Genomic DNA, 14,810 nt, shown 5'->3' with positions numbered 1-14,810 from the left:
CATACTTTGGCTGGCCTACTAGGACCCTTGATCATGACCAATGTGTACATTTATCAGTCTTCATGGTCTTTGTTCAAGGTAGCGTTAGGAGGAATGCAGTCAGGTGTCTTGCAAAAAAGTGAAAAATGCAGGCAAAATGCTATTGTAAAATGGCTGACTTCTCAGCACCAGCCATCGTACATCGCATATCGGCAGCCCATCTTAAGTAAATGAATTCTGACGCTGAAATCTACACATTTTGTAAGTGCCAATTCACACTCATGCCTGCATATATATAAAAATCTAATACACGTACATGTACATTCCTCTGAACAAAGAAGAGCCCTTGAAACTCCTCGCTTCCCTGTAAATTCTACAGCTAACATGGATCAAGCAGTTCAGACAGATTGTGTACAAGGGTTTGGGCTTTTCGTGGGGTTGAACTTCCTTTAGATAAAACTCATTCTCGCTGAAAAGTTTTTGGAGTACTTCCCCAAGATCATCACTGTAGATGGTAATATGTGCAAATAGCTCAGGGTCAGGGCGTCAATGCACCACTAGTGCTGGGCAAATATTGAAATTTTTGTATTCGTTAAGCCGCTGGCAAACTATTCAAAATTCACCGGAAAAATATTCAAATATTTTTCCCGCCACTAGAGGGTGCTATTTTTTTTATATATTTATTTTATTTTATTTTCCACTAGGGGGCGCTGTTCATTTGTGGTCGTTCGTTTGTGAATGAGATCTTATGGGCGGATTGATATTAGTTTTAGACAATGTCACTAGGTTCATTCATGGAAATAACCGTATCTAATTTAAAGATGGCGATTTGCTTTTTCTTTTGATATCGTGATTGACTATACGTGAAGGAAAACTTTTGTAATCTTTGAAAAAATTACGTCTGAAATGTCATTCTTTTAACTCTTTATAGAGTTGAGCATAGTTAAGTACGTATGTTACGCTGTTTTATGCTGTCTTAATAGAAGTTTCATAAGGATTCAGACCAAACATTCCAATCGGTCGTCACCCCGACGATCGCAGACAATAGGAATCCGGTTTCTTGGTTGTAATTAGAGGACTATCCGTTTAACTAAAAGGTATCTGCGCCCCTTGTGGATATCCGGTTCGGTCAAAAATGGTATTCGCAGTTACGGTTAAGAAAAATTATTTGCCATTAACCGGATATTCAAATTTCGTGGCCTTCAATGCACATAGTTTAGGGTTCAAGGGGTTAAAAAGCCCTAATCAAGATTAAAGAAATTTAACATTTATAGTTGTTGGTTCATGTTAAATTTGCTAAATTTAACTGTCACCTTTGTCCAGAAAGTATTGCACTTGTTGTATATTTCCTTGACAGACTGCTAATCTTAAGTCATCTGAGACGAGTGGAATTCCTTGCTTGTCCCTCTTTGATACTGTAGTGGATGCTCTGACGACCTCTGTTGATTTTCCTCCAGAGAATGATTGTTCATGGTTGTCATGCCCAACTGACATCTCCTCATCACCATTAACCTTTGTACTTTGCTGCTGAAAAAAAAAGACGCCACATTTTAAAAATTTAAAACTTTAAAAGTGAAAATCCATCTTGAATTGGACTGATCTGAAAGACCAGTCTCAGTGATGCTACTTGTCAAAGTAATAATAATAATAATAATTATATTGCGCCCCATACATACAAAATGATCAAAGGCGCAGAACACATGTTAAAAAGTACAGAGTGAAAGAAAAAGACAAAGAAAAAAGACTGGTCACCAGGCCAGTATGGGGATACGTCTAGGCCTGGGCGAATTATTCGAATATCCGGTTAATGGCGGATAGGTTTTCCTATCCGTAACCGCGAATGCCTTTTTTTTCTTAACCGGATATCCGCATAGGGCGCGAATAGCTATTTATAAACCGGATAGTTCTGTAATTACAACCAAGTAACCGGATATTCTTTAATATCCGAATATCCGCGGACGTCGGGCGACAACTGACATGAATGTTTTGTCTGAATCCTAATGAAACTTCTATTAAGACAGCATAAAACAGCATAAATTAAGTATTTAACTATGCTCACCTCCGTGAAGAGTCAAAACAATGACATTTCTGACGTAATTTGTTCAAAGATTACAAAAGTTTTCCTTCACGTAGAGTCATCCACGATCAAAAGAAAAAGCAAATCGCCATCTTTAAATTAGATCCGGTCATTTTTATGAATGAACCGAGTGACACTGTCTAAAACTAATATCAATCCGCCCAGAAGATCTCATTCACAAACGAACAGCGCCCTCTAGCGACAAAAAAAAATTTTTTTTTAATATTTTTTTATTTTTATTTTTTTTATAGCGCCCTCTAGCGGCGAAAAAAACTATTCGAATATCCGGTTAATTTCGGATAGTTGGTCAGCGGTATCCGAATAACAAAATTTCACTATTCGCCCAGCACTAGACTAGATACGTCTGTCCCGTCAACAGAGAACTAATAGTTACTTATTACATTAGGCCTTTCCCTGCTGGCATCGGTAATGTTTTGACCTTTTCAGGAGACAGACGCCTCTAACCCTATATATGCTAAAATTCTAAACTAACTGGCAAGGTGACCAGAGAAGAATACACACTGAAAAGCGGTTTTAAAAAGGTGGGTTTTTATATTAAATTTAAAAAAGATGAGTTTCTGTTCGCTACATATGTGAAACGGTAGCGCATTCCAAAGCTTAAATGGGTGCTTAAATGACATCACAGGAATGAGAGCATAAGTAAAGGTCAACTAAAGGGTGAGATTGGCTTTAGGTTTTAATTTGCAATTTATGGAAACCCTTTAAAAATTTAGCTACCCCTGCATGCGATGATGTACAAAGATTTGATAACCAACAGCACCCTCTTTTGTTGGACAAACAAGAGCGCTGTTGGGATTCCTTTTTTGGAATGATGACATCATTGATGACCTCATGACAGGGTTTTTAATGTTAAAAAATGACCATTTGCTTGTTGCTGTATCTCAACGAATATAAAAGCTATGGTGTTCATACTTGGGCATCGAATAGATAAAGACTTGGGCAACATTTGAAAAGTTAACACTGAAATCGTACGACCTTAACTTCCGGGTCGTTACCCTGGGTCAAAGTTCGCCTTCGTGTTTTTTCATCAAAAACAACTTTTAAGCTTATCTACGGCATAACTCAAGATTGAGATCGATTTGAACCTTGAAACTCAACAGATAGTTGAACCTTAGTATTTTTAAGACAACACAGGCCTAATTACGTCATAATGACGTCATCAGGTATTAAATAACAATAAAACAATGTTTAAAATGTGTACAAATCATATGGCGCGAACGTTTTGGGGGAATCCCAACAGAGCTCTCGTTTGTCCAACAAAAGAGGGTGCTGTTGATAACCAAATCTGTGTACATCATCCCGTGCAGGGGTAGCTAAATTTTAAAAGGGTTTCCATAAATTGCAAATTAAAACCTAAAGCCAATCTCACACACAAATATTGCATTTGTGAAGAAAAAAGGAGTCGTTAAAAAAGTTTAACTATAAAAATTAACGACACGTTGTAGAAAAATTCATCTTTATGGTTCAATGTTTTTGAACTTCGTCATCACGTAACGCCCAACCGAACACAGTATTTTTGTAATTAACAAAAATTCTATGTCTAGTTTTTATTGATACTTCTTCTTCTTCTTCTTCTTCTGTATGTCCCTTGTCCCCTAACAGAAACATCTTTCCAAAGATCATATGAACAAGGACATTAACTTCTTGAACTCGAAATGAAGTCATGATGACGCCGTCATGTTGTTTTGACAATGTTTGCAGTTTTGATCATTTATAACAAATCTTGAGAACAAAGCAAGGTGCAACAATTGTTTTTTTTACACCAGGCTTTTACTTCCGGAAAACAAACACCTTGAGTTTGTTCACAAACTCTAAATTTCTAGTTTTATTTTTTATTGATACTTCTTCTTCTTCTTCTTCTCTACGTCGCTCTTCCGCTAACATCTTTTCAAAGATCGTATGAACTTGAAACTTCACACATAGTTAGATATCTATTAGGACAACAAACCGTTTAAGTTACGTTTAAGTTACGTCATGATGACGTCATCCTTTCTTGAGTTATGAAAATTCAAAGTTTATTATTTCAAAAAATCATAACTCTTAATCTACATGATGGATTCTTACAATCGATACATCATCGGAAAAGTCGTTAAAAACTCCATAAACGCCTCGCAGACATAACCCCATTTTAATCTTGTCTTCCGGTTCAAAATCGAGGTTGAAAACTCAAAAGTTCGTGTATAAAGAAAATGAAATTCCCCCATTGGTTGCGCGTAAAGATTTTACACGTACCATGTACAGTACATTGGTCACCACTGTATGCGGTGCATGGTCACGGCTCAGTGGTTGCGCCACGTGTTGTTCGTTTAGTCTGTGTTCCAGGCGTTTTCAACATACATGTACACACGTACATTTTCCGTTCGGTTAGTTAGTCTTCTCTTCAGTCGTCAATACTTCATAAGTTCATATTTCCTCAACCACATAAGCTATTTCGACAATCTATACAGTACAGCCCACTGATAGCCATCGAGGCACGCAGGGGAAACGAGGGCTCTAACGAGCGTGTTATTACCCCTCGCGAGTGAGTGAATCGAGGCTCGTTATGACCATCTTTTCGAGACGAGATCTTCGTGTTCGCTGAAGCAGATCAATAGCCCTCGTTACACACAGAGCAAAGATTAAGCCACGCGAGCCACGCAGGCTGCTTCTGTAAGGGATGATCTCAGATAGGGATATAACAAAAAAAATATGACAGACGGACATGATAATAAAGAATGCAACCAGAACTTCAAGCCGCCTGCTTTCATTGGTGTCGATGTCGTCATGAATTTCATACATAATGGAGGAGAAACTCTTGGGGAATGATGTTGCAAAGTTGTAAAAACCATGGGAAGGGATAAGAAATAGAAGACTAAAGCTCTTCGTCTAGAAACTTGTCAGAGTCAGAATCTGACAATATTATTTGTTTTGCTTTTCCTTTTTTTTCTTGTGTGAATTAACGAAATTCCACGCCTGATTCTCATTCAAAATTTAATAAACCCATGGATGTGGTTTCGTGTGGTGTTGAAGTTGTTCTGTTGTCAAAAAATACCCACAGAGTTCTAGAGTTTGTCCCTGCAGTCTGGCTGACAGTTTTTGTCGTCCAATAAAACTCCATTTTCTTTTAAAATTGCTGTTTGAGATGTTGTAGTAGTGGAGAACTATTTTTTTCATGGTAGCCGAAGATTGTCCAAACCCCATCTGTTTAATAAATTGTTGTTCAACATTTTGTGTTCAATTAATGATAAGATTGTTCGACCCACCTGTTGAACTTAAATTCCCATTTAGACATTGGAGTATTGGAAGTTAATCATGAGTGTCCGCCCCGTCTGTTAAATAAATTGCCGGTTTGAGACGTTAGGAGTATTAGAGGACACAAAAACGTCTCTGAAATGTAAAAAATGTCCAACCCGTCTTTATCAAATACCCGCTGTGTAACGTTCGAGTAGGCCTATTGGGAGAAAAAAGTTTAAATGGTAAGATTGTCCAAACTCCGTCTGTTTGATAAATAGTGCCATTTTGTAACTTCAAGAATAGGAAAAGAATGCCCGGACGTTCGAGTGTTGAACAAGTTTTTTTTTTAAATGGTAAGATTTTCCAAACTCTCTGTTTAATAAATGGCCGTTTCGTTCGAGTAATTGAAAACGTTTTTATTTCAATGTTAAGATAGTCCAAACTCCATCTGTTTAATAAATTGACGTTCGAGAATGGGAAAACATTTTTGTGTAAATGTTAAGATTGTCCAAACTCCGTCCGTATAATAAATTTTCGTTATGTAACATTCGAGTATTGGAAACAAGTCTAACTAGAGATTGAGAGTTTGTGAACAAACTCAAGGTGTTCGGTTTCCGGGAGTAAAAGCCTGGATTAAAAAACAAATATTACACCTTGCTTTGTTCTCAAGATTTGTAATAAATGATTCAAATTACAAAAACTGTCAAAACCACATGATTACGTCATCTAGTAAAAGTGTATGTTTGGTGACGTCATCGGTAATATTTGTTTTAAACCAGACCTTTGCCAGACTTGTATGGTGTGATGGTAAAGCATCAAAGGATGTTTATTTCGACCTAAAAGACAATTAACCACGCCCTTTCAAATCATTTCACAGTCACTTCCCGTTTAAACAGGTCAAAAGGTCAACGAAAGTTCACCAACATATCCATTTCTGTCAAGTACGTAAAGCCCTTTCATATGATGTACAGATTGTCAAAATAGCTTATGTAGTTTAGGAAATATGAACTTAGGAAATATTGACTGACGACTGAAGAAAAGACTGTAAGGGGCATGTATGTTTTAACCGCCTTGAACGAAGACTATTCTTCATGAAGCTTTTTCGCGCTCTATTGATAATATTTAAAAAAAAAAAGTAAAAAAAAAAAACGTGGATCAAAAATAATGATTTTTTGAAATAATAATTTGAATTTTTATTACTCAAGAATGGATGACGTCATCATGACCTAACTAACACATTATTCCACTCCTAATGCATATCTAACTATGTGCGAAGTTTCAAGTTCATGCGAGTTTGGGAAGTGTGCTTTTGTTCGAGGACAAGGGACGAAGAGAAGAAGAAGATGAAAATCTGGATTGTTTTATTGATTTGTTTGTACTAAAGTTTTGTTTAATCCGGCAGTTTATTTTAGCAAGACCACTCCTAATTGCTTGGGCCTTATGCTTTAACCATTCTGTTTTCTTTGAATGTTTTGTATTGTAACATCCATGTCTGTGCATGGAGGTAGAAATAGATTAGTTTACGTAACGTCCTTTCCTACTAGAAAAAGTTTGAAAGGGCTTATGTTATTTCAGAGATTTTTTTTCTTCAAAATATTTAACTCAAAATAACTTGGATAGTTGTTTTAACAAATAATCAAAACAATTGATGATTATGCTAAGTTCAAGAAGTAATAGATATCGTAATACTGACGTGAATTCCGTGGGCCCAAAACGCCCTTCACCCGGGGGGAGTGGTCGATCGATGTAACGTCTCTATTCTTCTCGGTGTTTAACCAAAACATGACCAATGTTCGTCATTTTGTACTGTTGTTTTCTCACATAATTAAAAGTCCCATGAATCACTGAAGTAGGTGGCCATCTCAGCGAAACTTCGTCTTCAATTCCACATTGACCACTAAGCCATCAGAAGGGTAACATTTGAACAATTTGACGCTGAAGATTGAAATGAAATCGTTTTCGCAGCGTTCTGCATAGCTATATAGCTCTATGCATATCACGCTATGGCACAGAGTACAACAAACTTGGCAGCATGCCACCAAATAAATTATGCCTAATACACTACACGTGTACGCCACAAGTGTTACGCACAACCAATGGGGAAATTTCGTAGTTCTTTATACAAGAAATTGTGAACTTTCAAACTCGATTTTGAACCAGAAGACGAGCTCAAAATGGGATCACGTCTACGAGGCATTTACGGAGTTTTTAACGAACTTTCCGATGATGTGTCGATTGTAACAACCCATCATGTAGATCAAAAGTTATGATTTTTTGAAATAATAAACTTTGAAAGTTCATAACTCAAGAATTGATGACGTCATCGTGACATAACTCAAACGGTTTCTTCTCCTTATACATATCTAACTATGTGTGAAGTTTCAACTTTATATGTGCTTGGGAAGTGTGATTTTTTTAGCGGACAATCGCCGCTAATAAGCAGAATGGACGATCACTGGAGCGTGCTCTGCTGCACCGCTAATACACGTGCAATGTTTATGCACATACCAATGGGGATTTACGTTGTTCTTTAGACGTGAATTTTGAAATTTTCAACCTCTCTTTTGAGCCGGAAGACAACATCAAAATGGGGTCATGTCTGTGAGGCGTTTACGGAGTTTTCAATGACGATTCCGATGATGTTTCGATTGTAAAAATCCCTCATGTAGATCAAAAGTTATGATTTTTTGAATTAATAAACTTTGAATATTCATAACTCAAGAATTGATGACGTCATCATGACGTAACTCACACGGTTTCTTCTCCTAATAAATATCTAACTATGTGTGAAGTTTCAAGTTCATACGATGTTTGGAAAGATGTTTTTGTAGGGGGACAAGGGACGTACAGAAGAAGAAGAAGAAGAAGAAGAAGAAGAAGAAGAAGAAGTATCAATAAAAAACTAGAGATTGAGAGTTTGTGAACAAACTCAAGGTGTTCGGTTTCCGGGAGTAAAAGCCTGGATTAAAAAACAAATATTACACCTTGCTTTTGTTCTCAAGATTTGTAATAAATGATTCAAATTACAAAACTGTCAAAACTACATGATTACGTCATCTAGTAAAAGTGTATGTTTGGTGACGTCATCGGTAATGTTTGTTTTAAACCAGACCTTTGCCAGACTTGTATGGTGTGATGGTAAAGCATCAAAGGATGTTTATTTCGACCTAAAAGACAATAAACCACGCCCTTTCAAATCATTTCACAGTCACTTCCCGTTTAAACAGGTCAAAAGGTCAACGAAAGTTCACCAACATATCCATTTCTGTCAAGTACGTAAAGCCCTTTCATATGATGTACAGATTGTCAAAATAGCTTATGTAGTTTAGGAAATATGAACTTAGGAAATATTGACTGACGACTGAAGAAAAGACTGTAAGGGGCATGTATGTTTAACCGCCTTGAACGAAGACTATTCTTCATGAAGCTTTTTCGCGCTCTATTGATAATATTTTTAAAAAGAAGTAAAAAAAAAAACGTGGATCAAAAATAATGATTTTTTGAAATAATAATTTGAATTTTTATTACTCAAGAATGGATGACGTCATCATGACCTAACTAACACATTATTCCAGTCCTAATGCATATCTAATGTGCGAAGTTTCAAGTTCATACGAGTTTGGGAAGTGTGCTTTTGTTCGAGGACAAGGGACGAAGAGAAGAAGAAGATGAAAATCTGGATTGTTTTATTGATTTGTTTGTACTAAAGTTTTGTTTAATCCGGCAGTTTATTTTAGCAAGACCACTCCTAATTGCTTGGGCCTTATGCTTTAACCATTCTGTTTTCTTTGAATGTTTTGTATTGTAACATCCATGTCTGTGCATGGAGGTAGAAATAGATTAGTTTACGTAACGTCCTTTCCTACTAGAGAAAGTTTGAAAGGGCTTATGTTATTTCAGAGATTTTTTTTCTTCAAAATATTTAACTCAAAATAACTTGGACAGTTGTTTTAACAAATAATCAAAACAATTGATGATTATGCTAAGTTCAAGAAGTAATAGATATCGTAATACTGACATGAATTCCGTGGGCCCAAAACGCCCTTCACCCGGGGGAGTGGTCGATCGATGTAACGTCTCTATTCTTCTCGGTGTTTAACCAAAACATGACCAATGTCCGTCATTTTGTACTGTTGTTTTCTTACATAATTAAAAGTCCAATGAATCACTGAAGTAGGTGGCCATCTCAGCGAAACTCCGTCTTTAATTCCACATTGACCACTAAGCCATCAGAAGGGTAACATTTGAACAATTTGACGCTGAAGATCGAAATGAAATCGTTTTCGCAGCGTTCTGCATAGCTATATAGCTCTATGCATATCACGCTATGGCACAGAGTACAACAAACTTGGCAGCATGCCACCAAATAAATTATGCCTAATACACTACACGTGTACGCCACAAGTGTTACGCACAACCAATGGGGAAATTTCGTAATTCTTTATACAAGAAATTGTGAACTTTCAAACTCGATTTTGAACCAGAAGACGAGCTCAAAATGGGATCACGTCTGCGAGGCATTTACGGAGTTTTTAACGAACTTTCCGATGATGTGTCGATTGTAACAACCCATCATGTAGATCAAAAGTTATGATTTTTTGAAATAATAAACTTTGAAAATTCATAACTCAAGAATTGATGACGTCATTGTGACATAACTCAAACGGTTTCTTCTCCTTATACATATCTAACTATGTGTGAAGTTTCAACTTTATATGTGCTTGGGAAGTGTGATTTTTTTAGCGGACAATCGCCGCTAACAAGCAGAATGGGAGATCACTGGAGCGTGCTCTGCTGCACCGCTAATACACTACACGTTGTGTGTATGCCTACATGTACGTGCAATGTTTATGCACCTACCAATGGGGATTTACGTTGTTCTTTAGACGTGAATTTTGAAATTTTCAACCTCTCTTTTGAGCCGGAAGACAACATAAAAATGGGGTCATGTCTGTGGGGCGTTTACGGAGTTTTCAATGACGATTCCGATGATGTCTCGATTGTAAAAATCCCTCATGTAGATCAAAAGTTATGATTTTTTGAATTAATAAACTTTAAATATTCATAACTCAAGAATTTATGACGTTATTATGACGTAACTCACACGGTTTCTTCTCCTAATAAATATCTAACTATGTGTGAAGTTTCAAGTTCATACAATGTTTGGAAAGATGTTTTTGTAGGGGGACAAGGGACGTACAGAAGAAGAAGAAGAAGAAGAAGTATCAATAAAAAAAAAAAACCGAACAAAAATAAGAGGTGTTCCGGGCTGTTGGCCCGAACACCTAAAAAAAACCGAACAAAAATAAGAGGTGTTCCGGGCTGTTGGCCCGAACACCTAAATATAAGACTGTCTGGCCCGTCTATTTAATAATTTTTTCGTTGTGTAACGTTAAAGTTTATGGGGAAAATTGCCGTTGTTTGGGGAAAGGGTTTTGGGGAAAAGTTGCCGAGCTTTGAGGGAAAATTTTTAAATGGTAAGACTGTCCACACTCCGTCTGTCTTACAAATTTCCGTTTTGTAACATTCGAGTATTGGAAAAAATTCTAAATATAAGAATGTCTGACCCGTCTGTTTAATAATTTTTTCGTTGTGTAACGTTCGAGTTTTGGGGAAAATTGCCGTTGTTTGGGGAGAACAAGTTTTGGGGAAAAGTTGCGACTGTTTGGGGAACAAATATTAAACTTCTGAATAAAATGCCCCGTTTGAGACGTTCGAGTAAAGGAAAACAATTTTATTTAACTGATAATATTGTCCAAACTCCGTCTGTTTAATAAATTGACGTTTGAGTATCGGAAAACATTTTTTGTTTAAATTATAAGGTTGTCCAAACTCCGTCTGTATAATAAATTGCCGTTTTGTTACATTCGAGTATTGGAAAAAAAAATGTTTAAATATAAGAATGTCCGACCCGTCTGTCTAATAAATTGCCGTGGTGTAACATTCAAGTTTTTGGGGAAAATTGCATGTTTGGGGGAAAAAAGTTTCGGGGAAAGGTTGCCAAGTTTTGGGCAAAAATGTTTAAATGTTAAGATTATCCAAACTCCATCTGTTTAATAAATTGCCGTTTTGTAACATTTGAGTATATTGGTGATTTTTTTAAAATAAATATATGAATGTCCGACCCGTCTGTTTAATAATTTCCTTTGTGTAACGTTCATGTTTTCGGGGAAAATTGCCGTTGTTTTGGGAAAAAAGTATTGGATAAAAGTTGCCACTGTTTGTGGGAAAATTGCCGTTGTTTGGGGAAAAGGTTTTTTGGGAAAAGTTGCCGAGTTTTGGGGGAAAATTTTTAAATGGTAAGATTGTCCACACTCCGTCTGTTTTATAAATTGCCGTTGTGTAACGTTCGAGTTTTGGGGGAAAATTGCCGTTGTTTGGGTAAAACAAGTTTTTGGGAAAAGTTGCGACTGTTTGGGGAACAAAAATCAAAACTCTGAATAAATTGCCCCGTTTGAGACGTTCGAGTAATGGAAAACAATTTTATTAAACTGTAAAGATTGTCCAACCTCCGTCTCTTTAATAAATTCACGTTTGATTTTTGGAAAACATTTTTGGTTAAATGTTAAGGTTGTCCAAACTCCGTCTGTATAATAAATTGCCGTTTTGTAACATTCGAGTATTGGAAGAAGAAAAAAGTCTTTTCGGGGAAAGTTGCCGAGTTTTTTTTGAAAAATTGTTTAAATGTTAAGATTGTCCAAACTCCGTCTGTTTAACAAATTGCCGTTTTGTAACATTTGAGTATATTAGTGATTTTTTTAAATAAATATTAAGAATGTCCGACCCGTCGGTTTAATAAATTGCCGTTGGATAGCGTTCGAGTTTTTAAATTTGCCGTTGTTTGGGGAAAAAAGGTTTAGGAAAAGTTGCCGTTGTTTTTTGGGAAAAAGTGGTCCTAACTCTTTCGACTTAATAATTTGCCATTTTGTAACGATTATTGAAAAACAAATTGTTTAAACATTAAGAACGTCCGAGCCGTCTGTTTAATAAATTGCCCTTTTGAGACATTATTTAAATGTTAAGATTGTCCAAACTCCGTTTGTTTAATGAATTTACGTTCGAGTATTGGAAAACGTTTTTTTTTAAATGTTAACACTGTCCAAACTCCGTCTGTATAACAAATTGCCGTTTTGTGACATTCGAGTATTGGAAAAAAAAAGTTTGGATATAGGAGTGTCCGACCCGACTGTTTAATAAATTGCTGTTGGCGAAAATTGCCGTTGTTTGGGAAAAACAATTTTTTGGGAAAAGTTGCCGAGTTAAGTAAGTTTAAATGGTAAGATTGTTCAAACTCCGCCTGTTAAAATAATAAATCACCGTTAACTTCAAATGTTGGAAAACATTTTTCGTTTTGGTTAGAATGTCAGGAACTCAGTCTGTTATTGCCGTTGGACATTCAACACTCAGGTATTTGAGAAAAATATTGTCCCGCAACGGCTGAAAACCCCGAGTTGGGACTGACGTCTTCCCCTTAACATTTTCTTCTCCACTACTCCAATGACACAAAACGGAAATTTTATTGAGATGGACCTTTTTACCTTTACGCAATTGTCCAATATGCAAATGTGCCACAATGGCAATTATTATTATAGGTGATGTTAACAGTTTGTTCATTTTAATTCAGTTTAGGACGTAAAACAAAGATAGAAATACAGATGTGTAAGCAGTGTTGGTCAAAAATGTAGACAGAGCGGCGTACAAAGCAAAAACAATTCAGCGTTGTTACAACAAAGTGTATAACAATTACCCCGAGTAGTTACAATTGTGGCACATCTAAGTGATTATCATTTTTTTTGGGGGGGGGGGGGAGGGGGTGCTTATGGTTATACTTTCAGTAGACGGTCTATGATGGCCGATGCCTACTATTCTATCTCCGCAAAAATTTATTGCCGTATCGCAGCGAGAACGGGCCGCATGACAGTGTGTTCGATACATTTCTCCAACCAGATGTTCAGCAAATAATATTTTTGAGTGGCGATACTCATGTAGCGCATTCTTGGGGTTTGCACAATCTCACAATTGCGCATACAATTGTTAAAGAGCTGCTCGATATTAGAGCGCAAATGTGCAAATCACAAGACTGCGCTCCACGAGGAAAACAATTATTTGTTTAATCTTTTTTGTGTAAACAAATGTTTGAACGAACTACCCCTATTATGTGTACCTCTGGTTAGTTTAAAGTAGTAAATGAAGAAATTGCGAGATCGATGCCATCCCTAGGTTACCTAAAGAAAGATTCTCGGCTGAGTGATTTAGATAGATTGTAACATTTATCATCATCATTTTTCTGCAGGGCGGACTTTTTCAAGAACCTACAAATCCATAAACCATCTAATAAAATTGGAATAGCCTTACCATGTTTTAAAAGGCCTAATCATGACTACGCAAAGAAAGTTTTGAATTGTATAGCCACACCTTTAAGCGCCGATCCAGTCGGGCATTTTTGCTGTTGCAAACAACATATGAACCAAATGGAACTACATGTATGGTTCAAATGCAAACAACAATAAAAAACGAAAAGAAAACCCTTTCAAAAGTTAACATTAATTGAGAACAAAACCTATTTCCACGAAATGAATCACTAGCTCTATCCACAAAAAAACAGGATGCTGGGAGAATGATTGACACACCAACAGATAGATACAAATACCTCTTATCTTAATCCCCTGCAGTTTGTTATACATTTGTTTCACTCAGAAGACATGCCCCATGTGGGTGTCTTTTGTGGTTTTGTGACTGAACAAGGAAAGTTCATTGACATCTGCTGGCTAATAGTTTCCTGCTCTTTTCTTTTAAATTAATTTTTGGCAGTATGGTAACTACTATCTAGTGCCCCCGAAATTTGGCTTACTCCAACGCCAAAGTGGTAGTGCCGTGAAATGTGTTTCGTAATTAGAGGCCTGGTGTTTTTTAACAGATACAATTATAGTACTTTACACTTCGTTGCACCTACTAACAAATGTTCAGTTGGTGAAAACGCTGTGCTCGCTCATCACTACGCTCTATTTTTAATATAAATTAGCCGGCACTCAATACTTTCCCCTGTATGCCCTATTTGAAACGACCCTCATCCTGTATTATGGTACTCCTTGGAAAAACTCCTATGGGCCGTGACTACCTACCAGTATGATAATTTACCCTCTCGTAAACCCCACCACCAACAACTCTTCCCACAAATAAAGCTGCATTCGCACCTCTTTGTGGTTTTAGCTGACTGGTCCCAAAGCCAAGTGGTGATCTCTAACAAATTAACCCATGGGGGCCCACGCTTTATTTAAACACCCCCTGGTGTGCATTGTCTATGTGTGACCATAGAGTAAGGACAGAGAAGGAGTTACAACTAGTCCCCTTATCTTATATGGCACCAATTATCCAATTAGCGCACGGCCCCAGTCCTGTGGAAACCAATGGAGCCCACCCGCTGCGCGAGTAAACATCAGCGACCGCAATCAGCCCTTTGTGGCCTATGTGTGTTACCGCGTTTCGCTGGTGTCGCTGGTATCACATCGTTTTCATTCAC

At 37.0% G+C, this 14,810-nt stretch overlaps 1 protein-coding gene across 6 annotated transcripts in view; it reads right to left on the bottom strand.

Moving 5' to 3' along the window:
- The window catches only part of LOC139954189 (ankyrin repeat, SAM and basic leucine zipper domain-containing protein 1-like), a 134,909-nt gene that overhangs the window by 105,873 nt on the left and 14,226 nt on the right, over positions 1-14,810 (bottom strand). For 3 of the 6 annotated variants that reach the window (XM_071953893.1, XM_071953891.1, XM_071953895.1), the window contains exon 2: positions 1,293-1,506. In XM_071953893.1, coding sequence (XP_071809994.1) covers positions 1,293-1,506 — 214 coding nt within the window. Of the gene's footprint in view, positions 1-1,292; positions 1,507-2,038; positions 2,275-14,810 lie in introns of those variants that run through there. The other 3 variants (XM_071953894.1, XM_071953892.1, XM_071953896.1) reach the window with 2 other exon arrangements.

The sequence above is a fragment of the Asterias amurensis genome, chromosome 2 (genome assembly GCF_032118995.1).
Source record: "Asterias amurensis chromosome 2, ASM3211899v1".
Classification (NCBI taxonomy): Eukaryota; Metazoa; Echinodermata; class Asteroidea; order Forcipulatida; family Asteriidae; genus Asterias; species Asterias amurensis.
This window is presented reverse-complemented; position numbering and strand designations above follow the sequence as displayed.